Source organism: Lagenorhynchus albirostris, chromosome 15, assembly GCF_949774975.1.
Source record: "Lagenorhynchus albirostris chromosome 15, mLagAlb1.1, whole genome shotgun sequence".
Lineage (NCBI taxonomy): Eukaryota > Metazoa > Chordata > Mammalia > Artiodactyla > Delphinidae > Lagenorhynchus > Lagenorhynchus albirostris.
Genome location: NC_083109.1, coordinates 15,550,826 through 15,567,283, shown reverse-complemented (window position 1 = coordinate 15,567,283; position 16,458 = coordinate 15,550,826). Strand labels below are relative to the sequence as shown.

The 16,458-nt window shown below is 42.0% G+C and overlaps 1 protein-coding gene across 3 annotated transcripts in view; it reads left to right on the top strand.

The window, feature by feature from the left end:
- The window catches only part of STK4 (serine/threonine kinase 4), a 95,181-nt gene that overhangs the window by 660 nt on the left and 78,063 nt on the right, over positions 1 to 16,458 (top strand). The window contains exons 1-3 of one of the 3 annotated variants that reach the window (XM_060123265.1): positions 3,331 to 3,421; positions 9,460 to 9,540; positions 15,568 to 15,696. In XM_060123265.1, coding sequence (XP_059979248.1) covers positions 3,372 to 3,421; positions 9,460 to 9,540; positions 15,568 to 15,696 — 260 coding nt within the window. In that variant the 5' untranslated portion in view covers positions 3,331 to 3,371. Of the gene's footprint in view, positions 1 to 3,330; positions 3,422 to 3,804; positions 3,915 to 9,459; positions 9,541 to 15,567; positions 15,697 to 16,458 lie in introns of those variants that run through there. The other 2 variants (XM_060123266.1, XM_060123267.1) reach the window with 2 other exon arrangements.

The following is a 16,458-nucleotide window of genomic DNA, read 5'->3' as shown; positions in this document are numbered from 1 at the left end:
TAGCTCTGATTCTGTGATTGTCAGTGTCGATGAAAATTAATCAATAGTCAATCTGTGAAAGAAGTGGAAAATTTTATTTGAGCCAAGTTTGAGGATTGTAACCTGGGAACAGCACCTCAGCTCTGAGAACTGTCCCCCCATTAGAAGTCAAGGCACAGTTATATAAGTTTTTTGAGACAGAGGGCAAGTGTCATTGTGACCCCCTACAAGATCAAGAAGGAATGTTATCTTTTAAGAAGTTGTCTTTATGCTGGGAGAATGTTGCTGTTTATGGTGGAGCAGGTATTTCTGCTGATGGGGAGGTTTGGTTGATGCAATAATGCAGACACACAATGCTCAGTAGGGGGGAGAAAGGAGGCCAAAGGGCAGAGAAAAATTTTTATGTCCAAATTTTTGTCTTGCCATAAAATATGAATTTTATTTCACATCAGTTTACAGTTTTTCTCAGACTGTGAGGTCTTTAAAGGCAGGAAGTAGGTCTTCTTTATTTTTCTCTCCCCAGACCTAATAGGATCTGGCACCCAACATGCACTTATAAAGGTTTGTTGACAAAAACCTGGTCTCTGCCATCAGGTATTTAGTTATACAATTGACCCCTGAACAAGGAAGGAGTTAGGGACAACCAACTCCTGCACAATTGAAAATCCGTGTGTAACTTCACTTGGCCCTCCTTGTCCAAGGTTCTGCAGCCTTGGATTCAACCAACCTTGTGTTGTGTAATACTGGAGTATGTATATATATATATATATTTGGCTGCATTGGGTCTCCATTGCTGCACGCAGTCTTTCTCTAGTTGTGGCGAGTGGGGGCTACTCTTCGTTGTGGTGCGCGGGCTTCTCATTGTGGTGGCTTCTCTTGTTGTGGAGCATGGGCTCTAGGCGCGTGGGCTTCAGTAGTTGTGGCTCGCGGGCTCTAGAGCACAGGCTCAGTAGTGGTGGTGCATGGGCTTAGTTGCTCTGTGGCATGTGGGATCTTCCCAGACCAGGGCTCGAACCCATGTCCCCTGCGTTGGGAGGTGGATTCTTAACCACTGCGCCACCAGGGAAGCCCTGTGGTACATATATATTTTAAAAAAATCCGCATGGACCCATGCAGCTCAAACCCATGTTATTCAAGGGTCAACTGTAATTATTTGTGTAAACTCATAACCCAACCAGACCTTAAACATTCTGAGGGTAGGGTGGCTGTTGCATCCGAATCCCCTTGAAGTCTGAATTTTGCCTGAGATTCTCCTGGCCCAGAAAATGGATCAAGATTTCTGTAAACCAATCACAATAATCTCATTCTTTTGCCAGTGATTGGGCAAGGGGTGAGCATGTGACCCTGATCTAGCCGAGGAGATAGGAGGATGTGTGCTGGGTGCTTATGGGAAATTTTTCCTTCCCTGATAAGATAGAGACACAGGACGTCAAAACAGCCTTTTTTGCTCTTTTTCTGTTGCGTTAAGGACATGGTACCTGGAGGTGTGGCAGCCATTTTGCAATTGTGAGTCAATAAGCCCAAGTATGAAAAGCCAACATGCTGAATCAGGCCAGAGAGGAAAGATGAAATCGATGTGCTTGTGCCCCTGAATCAACCCTACAGCTGCTGACTTCTGGACTTCTTAGTTATAAACAAGATATGCTGTAAGGTCAGGCCACTCAAGATGGCTGTTCTCTTGCTCTCTGTACATCCCCTGGTGGACCAGGGCCTGCTGCACCTATACCCTACTCACATGACTGACCTTCCTCTGTACTTGTCCTAGGCCCCAGCTAATCATGGCTTATCAAAGGGGTGGTGAGGGGCATGCCCCTCTGCTGGTTTCCCCAGTAACTAATGAGCCCACCTGACATCAATTCCCCTATAACTGGTAATTCCCCCCCACCCCCCAGCAAAGACTGCCACTATGTCCTGCCTGCCGTGAACTGCACACAGGTGGGGTGTCACTCCAGGACCTTGCTTCAGGCATGTAAGCTCCCCCATCCATCAAACTATTGATGTCTCTGTTGCTGATTCCAGGTTCTTTCTTCGGTCTTGAAGCTGGGCAAGCACAGGCCTTGTAGGCCTGTGGGGTGCAGCCCAACAAATGCCACTGTGCCTTAAACCACCATTTAGATTGTTCTTTTTCAGTTGCTTGAGGCTGAATATATTCTAAGTGGTATACCAGACAAGTACACCTGAGGCAAGTTGTATTTTCCCTAAATGGCTGAAACAGTATTTCCAGTTCTCCATGCTCCTCCAAAACCTTGCCACTCCCCTATCAAGAGATGGAATCATATGTCCACTCTCCTTGAAACTGGGTGGGTCTTTGGGGGCCCCTTCAACAGGGGAAATGACATTATGTACCTTCCAAAGCTATGCCATTGAAAGGCATTACAGCTTCCTCCTGGCTCTTTCCAGAAATATACTTTAGAAGCCAGCCTTTATTCTGTGAGGAGGCTCAAGAAAAATGGAGTTGGACCCCCCATCCCTGATCACCAAGTGGGCTTCCAGCCAACACTAACACCAATTTGTCAGCCATGTGAGTGAGCCATTTTGGACAGGGATTCATCCAAATTCTGACTGCCGCTGACTGACACAATGGAGCAGAGGAATTATGGGTATAATTCTTACTTCATAGGGTTTTTTGAGGCTTAAGTGGTAGCTTAGAATTGTGCCTGGCACATAGTAGATTCTCAGTAAATGTTTTCCTCCTGTCAGGAGAAAGGCTCCATTACTCCGCTTTTAACATATGGGGTCCCATACCTGGGTGACCCTGAAAGGTGGTTGATCAGGTGTTAGGTTTTGTAGATGGCATATCTTTGAGAAAAGCAGGACAATTAAAACCAGTGAGAGGCTTCTCTGGGTAACTTTCTCTGTGAGTAAATTAGGTGGAATCTTCCACTTTCTTAAACACTTGCTGATGGTGGTGGCAACTGAGGATTTATGAACTTCCACAGCTGTAACTGGATCTCTGAGTGGAGAGGAAGCTCTGTCTCTCATGCCCAACCAGAGGGTCCAAGTGGTTGTCCAGTTTGGTGGTGCAGGCTCTGGAATCAGATCCATCTGGATTTAAATCCCCAAACCTATACTTTTAGCTATGGGAGCTTCACCTCTCTGGCCTTACGAGAATAATAGTACCTAACTTACAGTGTTTAAGAATATTAAATGAGTTAATAATAGTGGAGTACCGCAAACGTGATAAGCAGTGTCAAATAATTAATAGATAAGATTGGAGATAACGTTACAGGCTTGATATAAGGATTAAATGAGATAATATATGAAAGCAAGTACATGGTAAGAGCTTAATAAACATTAGCTATTTTTATGTCCTCAAACTGACTGAAAGGTAAGGCTCTTAAAAGGATGCGGCAATTTGCAAGCTGATGCTATGTGACATCCAATGAGAGGTCATGCACGTTCCAGCCTCCACCTGGAACAAGAATTCAACCAGAAAGGAACGGTAGGAAACCACAAATACCTCCCGCGTAGAATTTGGCTTGTTAAGAATCCACAGTTCTTATCAAGGCGGTGCTTCGCAAGAAGCCTCAGTATCTCCGTCTGAGAAATGAGCGGCCGGGCCCGAGGCACAGATGGGTTCTTGGTTTCGAGACCGAGTGTCTTGGGCGAACAATGTCGCAAGAGACAAGGACGCCGTCCCGAGCTTGATTGAGGAGGCCTCCCCCGGGAGGAGGCTCCAGTGCTCCGCAGTTCCGGGTCCGCGCCGCGGCGCTCCACGTGACTCGGGTCCACACCACGTGGTCCAGGCACGGACTTCGCGGCCCCGCCCCGCTCCCGCCCCGCGCGCCGCTTCCGGTAGGGGCGGAAAGCGGAAGTGTGGGAGGGTCTGCGGGGCGGGATCCAGGAGGTCCCGGGGGAGGATGGATCAGTGAGCGGGTCTGGGCGGCTGCCGGCAGCGCCATGGAGACGGTGCAGCTCAGGAACCCGCCGCGCCGGTGAGGGGCTGCTGGCCAAGAGGAAGGGGGTGGGGGGAGAGGGAAAGGCGGGAACTGGCAGAGGGGAGACACTGGCGTGCGAGACCCCGGAGGGGACGGACCTGCGGGGTGATCCGGCTGATGGGGCACCTGCTGAATTAGGGACCTCTGGCTGGTGGGGGTCCGGCCGAGGGGGATAAATGTGGGGCTGGTTAGAGAGATCGCTTGCTGGGGTAACATACTGGCGGAAGTGGGGGACAGGTGGGGGGAGCAGCTGCTGAGGAACGTGGGGACAAGTTAAGGAGAGCACCTGCTGAGGGCGGGGGCCACTGGGTGAGTACTGTCCTAGAAGGGACTCACTGAGGTAGGGAGCATGCTGAAGCCAGATGAGAACCTACGAGGGGTCTGGCTAAGGGATGGGTCGGGAACTAGCAGAGAGGAGAGCTGGGCAGACTTTCTAAGGGAGGGAGTCCCACCCGAGGGGTGCAGTGGAGAGGATCTGCTGAGGGGAAAAGCTTTGCGCCTGAGGCTGAAGATGTGCCAAGGCAGGTGGACGGTCTGGCAAGGGAGGCTTCGTGGAGGAGAGCATGTAAGAAGATGGTTTTGGTCCCCACTCTAGATGATGGCGCCTTTCATCCCTGATATGCAGGGTCCTCCAAATTTTCCTCATATCCAGCACTGGGAGGTAGAGAGGGAAATAAGAGACCATTTTCTGGACGGGCAAATTGAGGCCCAGAAGAGTTGAGACACAGTCCTGTATGTTGACTTCTTTGCTCTAGGTCTGGGTCACTGGACGTGGCCAGACTGTGCCCTTTTCAGGTCTGTATTGTTTTATATCAGCTCCAAATCCTCTTGCTCCCTGGAAATTGTTTTAAATCAAGATCTGGGGGGTGGCTGATCCTGAAAAGTCTAATCCCCTGAGTTGGTTGCAGTTGTATCAGTGATTTGCTCTGTGGACACCAGGGTCTTCTCTCACTCTGCCACATCTGGAGAAAAATCGAGAGTAGAGACTGAGGTGCCAGTGCAGTTCGCTTCAGTTTCACAGAGACCTCTGACTTCCTGCAGCAGAACGAACTCTAAAGTAGGAAGTGTTCAGTGTGTGGGAATTCGGGGCAGTGGAGAGGTGAAGGGAAGGGATCGACAGCCTGGGCTGCGCCCTTGGCTTTGTTTGAAGGGCACAAACACTTGCAGAAGGCAAATAGCTGGTTGGGATGGACTCAGCTCACCCTACTGTAGTGTGCTGAGTCTGAAATAAAATCATTATTGCACTCATCTAGCACTTACTGGGCGCCAGACACTGTTCTCAGTGCTTTCCATGTCTCTTGTTGAACCATATGAATTTGCTGATATTTGACCATTTTTGATCTATAAAAAGAGAAGTTTCATATGGTTCAACTTATCGTTGACTCATTTGACCCTCACATCAATCCCATCACCTGTATCTCTATTTTACAGGTGAGGAAACTGAGGCCCAGAGAGGTTAGTGATCAGCCAAAAGTCCCACAGTTACTAAGTGACAGAGCTGAGATTTCTTTTAAAATTAATTAATTAATTAATTTGTGGCTGAGTTGGGTCTTTGTTGCTGCGCACTGGCTTTCTCTAGTTGCGGCGAGCGGGGGCTACTCTTTGTTGCGGTGCGTGGGCTTCTCGTTGCGGTAGCTTCTCTTGTTGTGGAGCATGGGCTCTAGGCGCGCGGGCTTCAGTAATTGTGGCACGCGGGCTTCAGTAGTTGTGGCACGCAGGCTCTAGAGCGCAGGCTCAGTAGCTGTGGCGCACGGGCTTAGTTGCTCCGCGGCATGTGGGATCTTCCCGGACCAGGGCTCAAACCCGTGTCCCCTGCATTGGCAGGTTGATTCTTAACCACTGCGCCACCAGGGAAGCCCCAGAGCTGGGATTTTAATCCAAGCAGTCTGGTCCAGAGTCCATGCTCTTGGTTGCCTCAGTCTGATGCCTTTCTGGAAGTATCCCTGTTTCACAGGGCCTTGTGTATGTTAGCAGATATATGCTATAGCACCATAGATCCAATTATAAATGGACACTGGTTATAAATCCTTCTGAAACGTGTTCGTTCTCTCCCTGAGGCCCTGGTTTAATTGAAAAGAGAATTAGGAATCTGCGTTTTGTTTCTGCTTTTGCCTTGTGCTGTATAATCTTGGGCAAAAGAGTAAACCTTTTTGGTTTTGACACACTCATTTCCTGGGCCTTTTGGATTTTAAAAATTTTATTGAATGTGCAAGAGAAAAGCATTGCAGGGCTGAATTCTTTTTTTTTTTCTTTTTCAAATTATGTATAATTTTTAATCAACATACAGGAGTACAACTCCTCTCATGAAGAGGGCAAGTACTCTGTAACACCTATAAGGTTGCTCCAAGCTTTTCTAACCTTACAGTGTGATTCTCAACCATCTTCAAGATCACTGAGATTAAATAAGTGGAGTATTAGTAAACTCTTGCTGGTCAGTATTTCAAAAAAAATCATCCAGGAGGGCTGAATACTTAAATGACTGGTGCTTTCCTGCTCACCATAGCTGGTGAACTGCCGGGACTTGCAGCCAGTTAACTTTATTATCATTTGTATCAGTTTGTTAGGCCTGCTGTGTCAGTTTCACAGACTGGGCGACTTAACAGAAATTTATTTCCTCACAGTTCTGGAGGCTAGAAGTCTGAGATCAAGCCATCGGCAGGGTTGTTTTCTGTTGAGGCCTCTCTTCACATGGTCTTCCGTCTGTAACTGTCTGTGTCCTTATCTTATGAGGACACCAGTCATGTTGGATTAGGGCCCACCCATTGACCTCATTTTTACCTTAATTACCTCTTTAAAGGCCCTGTCTCTAAATACAGTCACATTCTGAGGTACTGGGGGTTAGGACTTTAACATGAATTTGAGGGGGTTGGGAGAGGGAAACACATTAATTTTATTTTCATTAAAAAATTTCATCCATTTATCTTATATATGAGTTGTAACCCACAACAACTTCTGTGTGGAAAGAGGAATAGGTATATATAAACAAAATGGACCTTACAAGAGTTCTAAGGTGGGAGAAAGAAGTTTGGGAATTAGCCAAACCGGTGAGTAACTACTTCATAAACACCCTTATTGTGTTTGGAAAGATACAGGTGTCTTTTCAGAGATTCAGATGGCATGTGTTTCCAACAAGGGAAAGCAGTCCCAATGCAGGAAGTGTTCTTTGTGTCCTTGAGTTTGACATTTGTGTGTGACTAAGTGAATGATGATAGATTAAAGTTGACGGTTTATGTAGGAGTTTATGATTTTAAAAAGTGAGTTGCCATTAGATACAAATAGTGTGGTGGAATGTGTAGAGTACATTTCTGGGATGCTGACCGTCCACGTGGCCACCTGACTTAGGAGCGGAGCATCCCCCTGTGTTGGATCCATGGAGGCTGTGTTGGCCAGGCCTGTTAAGTTATGAGCAAGCAGTGAAACTACCTAGGACCTGGGGAAGTACAGCTGAGAGGGCTGAATCATCAGAGTTGGGCTGTTTGGTTATAGTGCTTCTTCCATGAAGACTCATGTAAAAAATAGCATTGAGTCCCTTATCAAAAGATTTTCCATAGAAATCTTATTTGTCGATAACACAGTAATACTTTTTCAGGGTGATATTCTTTTAGTTTTGAAACCTCACAAGGATTGCTGAGAAAGGTTTATGATTCTCATCATTGCATTCATTAATCCATTTAACGAATGTTCTTATTGACCACCTCTGGATTCAGGCACCAGAGATAAAAAGATCCCTTAAGACCGGACCAAAACCAAACAAAAACCCCACTTAGATTGTTTTAAAGAAGTATCTGAGCACTCATATAAAGTTTGTCTGTCACAGTATTATCAGAGGCCTGCAGCTGTCTCTCATGGCAGTGGCCGTTTCCTTTGTTATGCTGTGTTCTCTGTAATAGTTGAAATAGTGAGTTTTGCTTTTTGTAAACCACGAAGTCACCACTTCAAAGGAACACATTTGATCTTCCTTTATATGAACTGTTTATAAAACTGTAATTATACTTGAGAAATGAGGTATTGTCCATTGTTTAAACAGTTATAAATTCAATGCTTCACCCCCCTCTCCCCCGGGTTATGGGATGTTCATTCTAATTTCTGAGTTCATAGAAATTTCGCTTCTGACATTGAAGAGGAATTTCACTTCAGTCCTTCTTGTGTTGAAACTGGGAGTTTTTGTGATGTCATTGGAATTTAATTCTTAGAACCTTTTGATTTTCAAAGGTCGGTGTGGTCGTGTTTGTTAATTTTCAAGTTATGGAAGTTACTGACTTGGAGCAGTTCTCCATTTCTCTAGTCTTTGACATTTATAAAATCCTGTTAAGATTGTCTTTTTGAGATCAGCGTTTATTGGTGGATACACTTGATGCGTTGAAGTGTGTGGGTTTTTTTTTTTCTTTTGTCTCTTTTTTGGCTTCTTTCATGGTTTTGCCACTTTATCTAGGAAGGTACACATTTATGTGTATGTGTATTTTTTTTTGTTCAAGTCTTTTCTTGTAAAAATTGGTATTGTCCAGCTAGTTTAAACATTTTTCTTTTCAAAGAAATTTTCAGTGGACTACTTCCATATTTCACCATTTCCTGAGCTCTCCTTTCTTTGTTGTCCTTTGTAGTTTCAGGAAACCATTGTGTAGAACCCACACACGCAACTAGTCCTTAGCAAACTCCTCTTTTAAGCCTGTTAATAATTTTCAGAGGTCTCAGAGTTTTTTTTTAAAAAACCCTACTCTTAATTTATAACCTTCCATGTTTGTCATAGTCAGAAAAATCGCAGTTATCTAGAAGTTGTGAGCAGCACCTATCTGATTTCGGGAAATAGTCAGGTATACAACTGCCCATCAGAGAGTCTTGGTGAGACTATTTGAAACTCCCAGCTGCCTGGTTAGTTTTTACTTTTGGTCACGTCTGAGTGTATACTCTCCACTTTCTGTTTCTGTGATACCTACAGAATCCACGTGTTTCGACAGAAGTGCCAAAGTCTTGCTAACGGAGGGCAAGACTCTTCTATGTCTTCCTTGGCCTCTAGTCTAAGACCATGTTTCAGTTCATAGCTAAGCTTGCATTAAACATCTTTTCTGAACAGAGAGTTATGCCATCTTAATTCATGGAATCTCAAGATTTAAATGGATTCTGAAGGTTATAGCTAATGCTTAAATCCACTCTATAACATTGCAGCCACACGAGGACTCATTTTCTGTTTAGATGCTCCAGTGATGGGAATCTAGGGACTTCTTAAGGCAGTCTAAACCATTTCATAACAACTTTTATTGTTAGAAAATTCTTACTCCTGTGGAACTGAAGTCAGCCTCTTGGTAGCTCTTCACCCTCTGGTCCTGATTCTGCTGATCAGGGTGACCAAGGACATGTGTAACATGTCCATAGACCAGCCCTTCAGCTTCCCTTAAAGGTCTCTTAGCTTGCCTTTATGGTCATTTACCAGTGAAGACTTTGTAAAGAAATCCCTAAGATGCTAATTGTAAAATAAATAATGCATTTTGTATTCTAGTTGCTAGCAAGTAAAATGTATTTTATGTTTAAATTTCTTCGTCCACAGGCAGCTGAAAAAGTTAGATGAAGATAGTTTAACTAAACAACCAGAAGAAGTGTTTGATGTCTTAGAGAAACTTGGAGAAGGGTGAGTACACAGAAAATGTAGGTGGACTAAGTAGGTCCCAGTCTTTTTCCTGCCCCAACACCAGAAGGATGTGAACCTTTCTCGTGGCAATAATTTGGAAAACTAAGGAAAAGAAAGGGGAATGTTGCATATCACCACTGCTCTGGGTAGTGTAGGAGGTAAATTTAATACTTGAAATGCCCTTTCCCTCTTCCCCCAATTAGTTCTATAGACAGATTTAGTGATTCCTGATCTTTTCAACACCATGGACATCTATTGTTTTCTCTCTTGTAAAATTTGTGGTTTGCATGATTTTATCTGTTTAACAAATAACACAAATTAGTTTTTACTTCATTTAAATTTTTTTTATTAATCAGACATATTTTAATTTTCTGTTCATAGCTTCTGAGAGGTATGCAATAACTTGTTTCATGAAAAAAACACTGGAGGGACTTCCCTGGCGGTCCAGTGGTTAAGGCTCCACACTTCCACTGCAGGGGGCACGAGTTCCACCCCTGGTCAGGGAACTAAGATCCTGCATGCCACACAGAGCAGCGGGAAAAAAAAAGGAATTCAGCATTTTATCAATAGTTAATGCAGCTTTGGGAAATACAGTAAATAAGTCAAGGACTGTCACTACCTTTACATCTTTCCTAAGAGATCCAGAATTACAGGTGGGGAACCAGAGGACTTCTTGAAACACAGATTGTGAATGAGTTTATAAAATACTGGTGAAATGATATTTGGTAGTAGATAGTGGCCGTTATTGGCTTTCCTGATACAATAAACGTTATATCATAAGTTTTTATACTTTTACATATATTGATACTTTTAATCTTTGTATGTTTATTTCTTTTTCTTAAGGACCAAGACATTAAAATATTAGAGACACCCTTTCTTAAGTTTTTGTTGTTCATTTTTGAATAGGTAATCAAGTCACATGATCCAGAATTTTAAAAGTGTTACAATGAAAAAAATTTGCCTCCTGTCTCTATCTCTCAGCCACCCAGAAGCAACCAGTATAGCAGTTTTTTGTGTGTTCTTCAGAGGTAGTTTATGCTTATATAAGCAAATAAACATGTGGGTGTGTGTTTGTGTAATTTTGTAAAATCTCTCGGGAGTACTTCTGGTTCAAGAGAAGACCTGAAATGTTAACTTATAAAAATGTCAAATTAATGTCTGTTCTTTAAAATCAGCTTTTATATGTCATTATATTATTTCGGAGTTTAGTGTTATTTATGCCTAATATAGATATGCAATGTTAAACCCAATCCTGGATTACATGGAATAGGTTTTCATGGATTACCTCCTTGTGAAAAACATTAGTCATCATCTTTTTGTAAGTTGGAAAAATACTCTTTGCAATCAAGCAAGAAGTCAAGCAGAGAAGGGAAGTAAAAGATGACACCACCTGCGCTGCTAAAAGACAAGTACACGATGAATCTGAAACCACAAGTTGACTTGGCATTGTTAAAGGTATGCGGGGGGGGAAAAAAACCCAGTCCTTCTATGTCTCTTGCTTGCCATTTTCGGCTCTAACTTGATATCCTTGGTATTTCCTCAAGGCAGTGAGTCAAAGGCCCTTAATCTAACCATGCTCACAGGTTATACTTAGAATAAGATCAAGAGTGGTAGGCATAGTTGACTTATGTATGTAACTAACTTGTTTCTTTCATTTTTAATGAAAGTATATTACAGTTGTAAGAACATAGACTCTGAAGTCAGACATATCTGGGTTAAAACTTGCTCTACTGTTTATTAGTCATAATAAACAAGTGAGCTCGAGCAAATTGCTGAATATTTTGAAGCTTCGCAAACCTCAACTATAAAGTGGGGATATTTGCATCTCCCTCATAGGGTTATGTTGAGTGTTTCATGAGATGGGACTAAAGTACTTAGTACAGTGCTTGTCACCTAATAAGACCTCGTTAAATGGCAACTATTATTATTTTATTTTTAAATATATCAATTGAAGCATTTTTTCAGACCTTATCATGACAAATGAAAGTTAAGTCGTAAGTCTTAAAGTATATTTAGGTGTTTTTGAAGGGAGCTCTGTTTGGGTTGTTTGGTTTTGAGGAATGTCAAAAGAATACTGTAGACAGAGAGTGATCAGGAATGTAAAATGAGAAACTAAGCTAATTATGATTATTTTAAATTATGTTTTAGATCTATGGATGTCTTCATTAAGGACCTTGGAAATTTCCCTGTAAAGACATCACCAGAGAGAAAACAATTAAAACTTCAGATCTTCCCATGTTATCCTCATATTGTCTTTTTAAATGATACCACAAGTGCTTGGATTTCTGTCATCCCGACTGAATGAGCCTGAACAAGCTTCATTTAATGAGCAAAATCCCAAAGGAAAACCCAAACTGTGCTTCCTTCCTAAACACAAATGACCATGCCATCCCTAAGTAGTTCTGGAAAATGAATGGATTGTGAACTCTTACTGACATGGGCCTTGTGAAATGAGCTCTGGCTAAAAGATTGTATCGGATTCCCAAGGCTGCAGCTATTCTGCCTTTTGAGGAAATCATGTGGATCTGTGGCAGAGCAGAGCCAAAGCTCCAGACCAGGATGGATGGACAGCACTTGGAAAGTGTTTTGAATTAGAGCCTAGTGCCTTTTTTTTCCTCTTATACTTAAAGTTTTACACATTGACTCATTTAAGTTTTTAATCCTAGGATAATAACAAAAACATCTTGCCCATGGTTTCATAGCTAGTGAGTGGTATTAAGACTTATGCCTGGTTAATTTGGCCTCAAATACTGTATAATTTCTATGTTTCTGCATTGACCCTTGCCTTGCATAACTTGTGGGAAGCACTTCCATCCCCACCATCTTTGTTCTCTGCCAGTTAAAATTCATTGAGTCACTGTAGTTTTTGTTGTAGGGAATTAGGTCTTAAGGGACTTGCCTATAAGGGAGCATGACTGCTAAAGCCTTCTAAATCCTCTGTACTGTAAGTGTGATCTGTGGAATCATGAATCTTAATCGTACCTTTGAGCTCTTGGAGTTTTCTTGGCTGTCCAGATAGCATAGTGAGGCGTGGAGGGTGTTCTGGTCAAGACTGCTGAGTAAGTGCACGTAGGAACCTCTCCATTTCAAATATATAAGAATAATAAATGAAAAAAATTTTTTTAAATATAAGGATACATAGCCAGCTATAGACCAGGGGTAGAGAAGATAGCTGTCATCGTAAGAGGAGAGTAAAGCATGCCTTGTCCTTGTCGGAAGATTGTGGATGGGCTTCCTGTATGGAGTTGTGGTATCGATTGCCTGTGGCCTGGGGGAAAAGCAGAGGGACTGGTCTGACTATAGGAACTGGGCCTGGACTGTATTCAGGTATGGTGTCTTGATGGGCAAAAACCCTAAATCCTAGTGCAAGACCTGGTTTAAATTGTACAGCCCAGATGACTGAGCTAGGGGAACCATGAAACCATCCTGACATCATGAAACACTCATGACAGTGAGCACTGTGTAGAGAAGAATCATTCAAAATAAAAGGAAACCCATACAAGGAAATCCAGTGCCGTGAGATAATCAACAGACCTAACAAGTGGGAGAACTCCCACCTGAGGAAATAGAAATAATGGAGCCATCTGAAACAGGATTTAACGTTTGTTTACAATTTTCAAAAAGGTAAAAGGAGGGAATAACATCCTTAAAAGGAGAACACGAAATTATTAACATGAACAACCCCATGAAAAAGAAAAAGTTGGGAATCTTGACAATGAAAACTACAATAATTGAAGTTCTAGAGCCCAATAAATTGGATAAACAGTCAACTAGACAAGCTGAAGAGAGAATTTGTGAATTGAAAGCTAGAAGTGAGACTGATCACCAAATGCAGGACAAAAATATAGTGTTGGAAACTAGGAAGACAGCATGGATTGAGGAGGTCCAATATAGGTCCAATAGGAGCTCTAGAAGGAGATTAGAAGTAATAGAGAGGAAATAAAGAGATAATACTAAGAATTTTCCAGACTTGAATAAAGCCTTCAGATTGAAGAAGCTTATGGAGTGCCAAATAAATCAACTTCTAGTTACAGTAAAATTACAGAATGTTAAGGATAAAGAGAAATCTGGAAAGCTACAGAAAGAGAGATTACCCATGAAAAATGATAACCTGATGACAACTGACTTCTTTACAGCAATAGAAGATGAAAAACTACAGTAAACGAGCTGAGGGAAAGCTATTGTCAAAGAATTCTATATCCAGAAAAACTCGTTCCAGAATGAGGGTGAAATAAAGACCTTTTCACATGTATGGGACCTAGGGTATCAAGAATAACTTTGGATGAAGTTACAGAACACCCAACTAACAGTGGCTAACCAATAAGAGCTTTAATAACTAAGTAGCAAAAAATCTGGGGGTGAAAGATTCCAGAATGGCTAACTGGCTTGATAATGGTTTAGCATTTGTGTAATTCTCATAGTCTCAAGATGGCCATGTTAATTTCAAGCATCATGCCTCACGTGACAGTAACCAAAGCAGGAAAGGAAGTGGCAGGTGAAAATGGGCCACCTTGTTTGCTTCTCTGTTACCAGGGAGGAAAGTTTTTCCTAGAGACCCTTCAGAAGAATTCCCCTTAAATTTCATTGGCTGGAACTAGGTCATATGCTTACTACTAGTTCAGTCACTGGCAGAAGGGGATAGAAATCCTGCAACTGGCTTGTACCACCATGCTTTAGCCCCAGGGACCAAGCATTTGCCACCCTCACAAGTCAGGGTGTTATCGTATCAAGGAAGAAGGGTCAGTGGTTGGATCTTCCACACATGGTCAGCAGTTGCCTTTCCCTGGCAAAAAAAAATGTTTTAGGTAACATTTAAGTATCATTATACTAGCTTTGCCAATATAAGGGATTCTGATGGAATGGAAATTTTTTGTGTGTGCTCTACATAGATTTTTTTAAAAAGTTTTCTGTGACTTTCACATTGAAACAATCCTTGAGCGTCATTTTGTTAGCTAGAGCACACAGCTACTTTGATGTATTAGGTGGCACTGTTATGATCTTTTTTTTCACGAAGACAGTATGAAGAAACAGGTGTGTTTGGGAAATATGAAAGACAATTTACTCATTATTTCCCTGACAGCCATCCAGAATTGCAGTGAAAATGTAATCTATGCAAGATGATGATGATATCTCATTTAACCATCACAATTGTCTTGTAGTAGTATTGTTGTCATTTTATAGATGAGAAAATTGAGGCACAAGGTTAATAATATGTCTGTAAATGAGAGCTGATATGTAGTGGTGGTAGGACTCCAATCCTGGGTCTTTAGATTCTAAATCTCCTGTTCTTTTAGCCCCCAAATTGAATAGCTACATAACCTTTTATTTATCTTGATAATAAACTCGTAAGGGAAGATGGAGCAAAAGGCAAAAAGAATTTGTATGTGCTCTGTTCACCTGATACTAGCATTTAAGAGGCTTACATTTTTAGTTTCCTTAATGTTTTAAGTATTATTGCAAATAGGAGGAGAAAGGACTAAAAGACCTCATGGTACTAGAATGAGTGCAAGAAAACCAAGACCCCCATTTTTGTACCCCAGTACAGATGTGGAAAGAATCTAGGCTTTGTATTCTGACAGACCTGGATTCATATCTTGGAATGACCACTTATTTATCACTTATGTGACCTTGGGCAAGTCATGTAACCTCTCTGAGCCTTTTCACATTTGCCTGTAAAATAGGAATGATGACCCCTTCATGACCCCCTTTTTTGTAAGGATGAACCTCAGATGATGCAATTTCTAGCAGACATCAGACATGGTAGCTACTCTATCACTGTTATTTCCTACTAATACATTCAGTAAAATTTAAATGTGAAATTTCTAAGATGCCATTTTGTGGTAAGTTCTCTTAAGGACAGTTTTTCCCTGAAGTACTTTAGCTATCTCAATTTCGCAAGTGTAGCTAAGTATATATGTCTTGGGCATGTAGGGATATAAATTAGAATGGGGAGTTGCTTGTGTTTTACCACTTTTTATCTCTTGGCTTGCTTTGACTTTGTAAATGTTCTCCTTCCCCCAATTATAGGTCCTATGGCAGCGTGTACAAAGCTATTCATAAAGAGACAGGTCAGATTGTTGCTATTAAGCAAGTTCCTGTGGAGTCAGACCTGCAGGAGATAATCAAAGAAATCTCTATAATGCAGCAATGTGACAGGTAAAGGCATCTGGTGTTATTTTGGAGATAACATGGTTTCGAATATGCTGTGATTATATTTAGAGTTTGACGCCTAGAATTGCATTTACTTAGATATTTTGCAAACGGAAGAGTTTAGTGGAATCACTACGAATGTTCTTTTCAGAAAAAAAATGATGAAAAAGTTTCTGTGTTTCAGCAGCTAAACTTTCAGAGTTTCTGTTTTTGCATTGTTTTGTTTTGTTTTGTTTCAGTTTAGCCCTTTTCAAAACTAGGAAGAAGAGGCAAAGAGGCAGAAGGTGGTGGTGGCTAGCCTTTTTTTTTTTTTGATAATGATCTCTCTTACTTCCTATTGAGAAAACATTTCTACAGAGACAGCTAAGAAGAGAGAATTCAAATGGTTTTCGCTCCAGAAACCTTAGAATAGCAAATGGACCTAATAAAAAGAGAATACTTATTTATGTATTACTGTTCTGTTCCTTCCTTCACAATTTTAAGAAATGATTCCAGCTGAGAGTAGTTAAGTATTTTATTTTTGAGGAACTAAGATTTGTCAAATGCTGCAAGCAGGAAGTTGGGCCAGCAGGTGACCGCAGAAAAGCACGTGGTTTGCCCTGAAGCTCCATGACAACATGGGAGGTCACTGTGGTGGAGCAGGCTTCCTCAGTTTCGATTGGCGAGAGACACAAACTGAAGGGCAGTGGCAGCTCTAGGGAGTTGAAAGGAGAATGAGAAAGTCTTGCAGCTCGAGGCTGCCTTCATCTTTCTGAAGCTCTTTTGGTC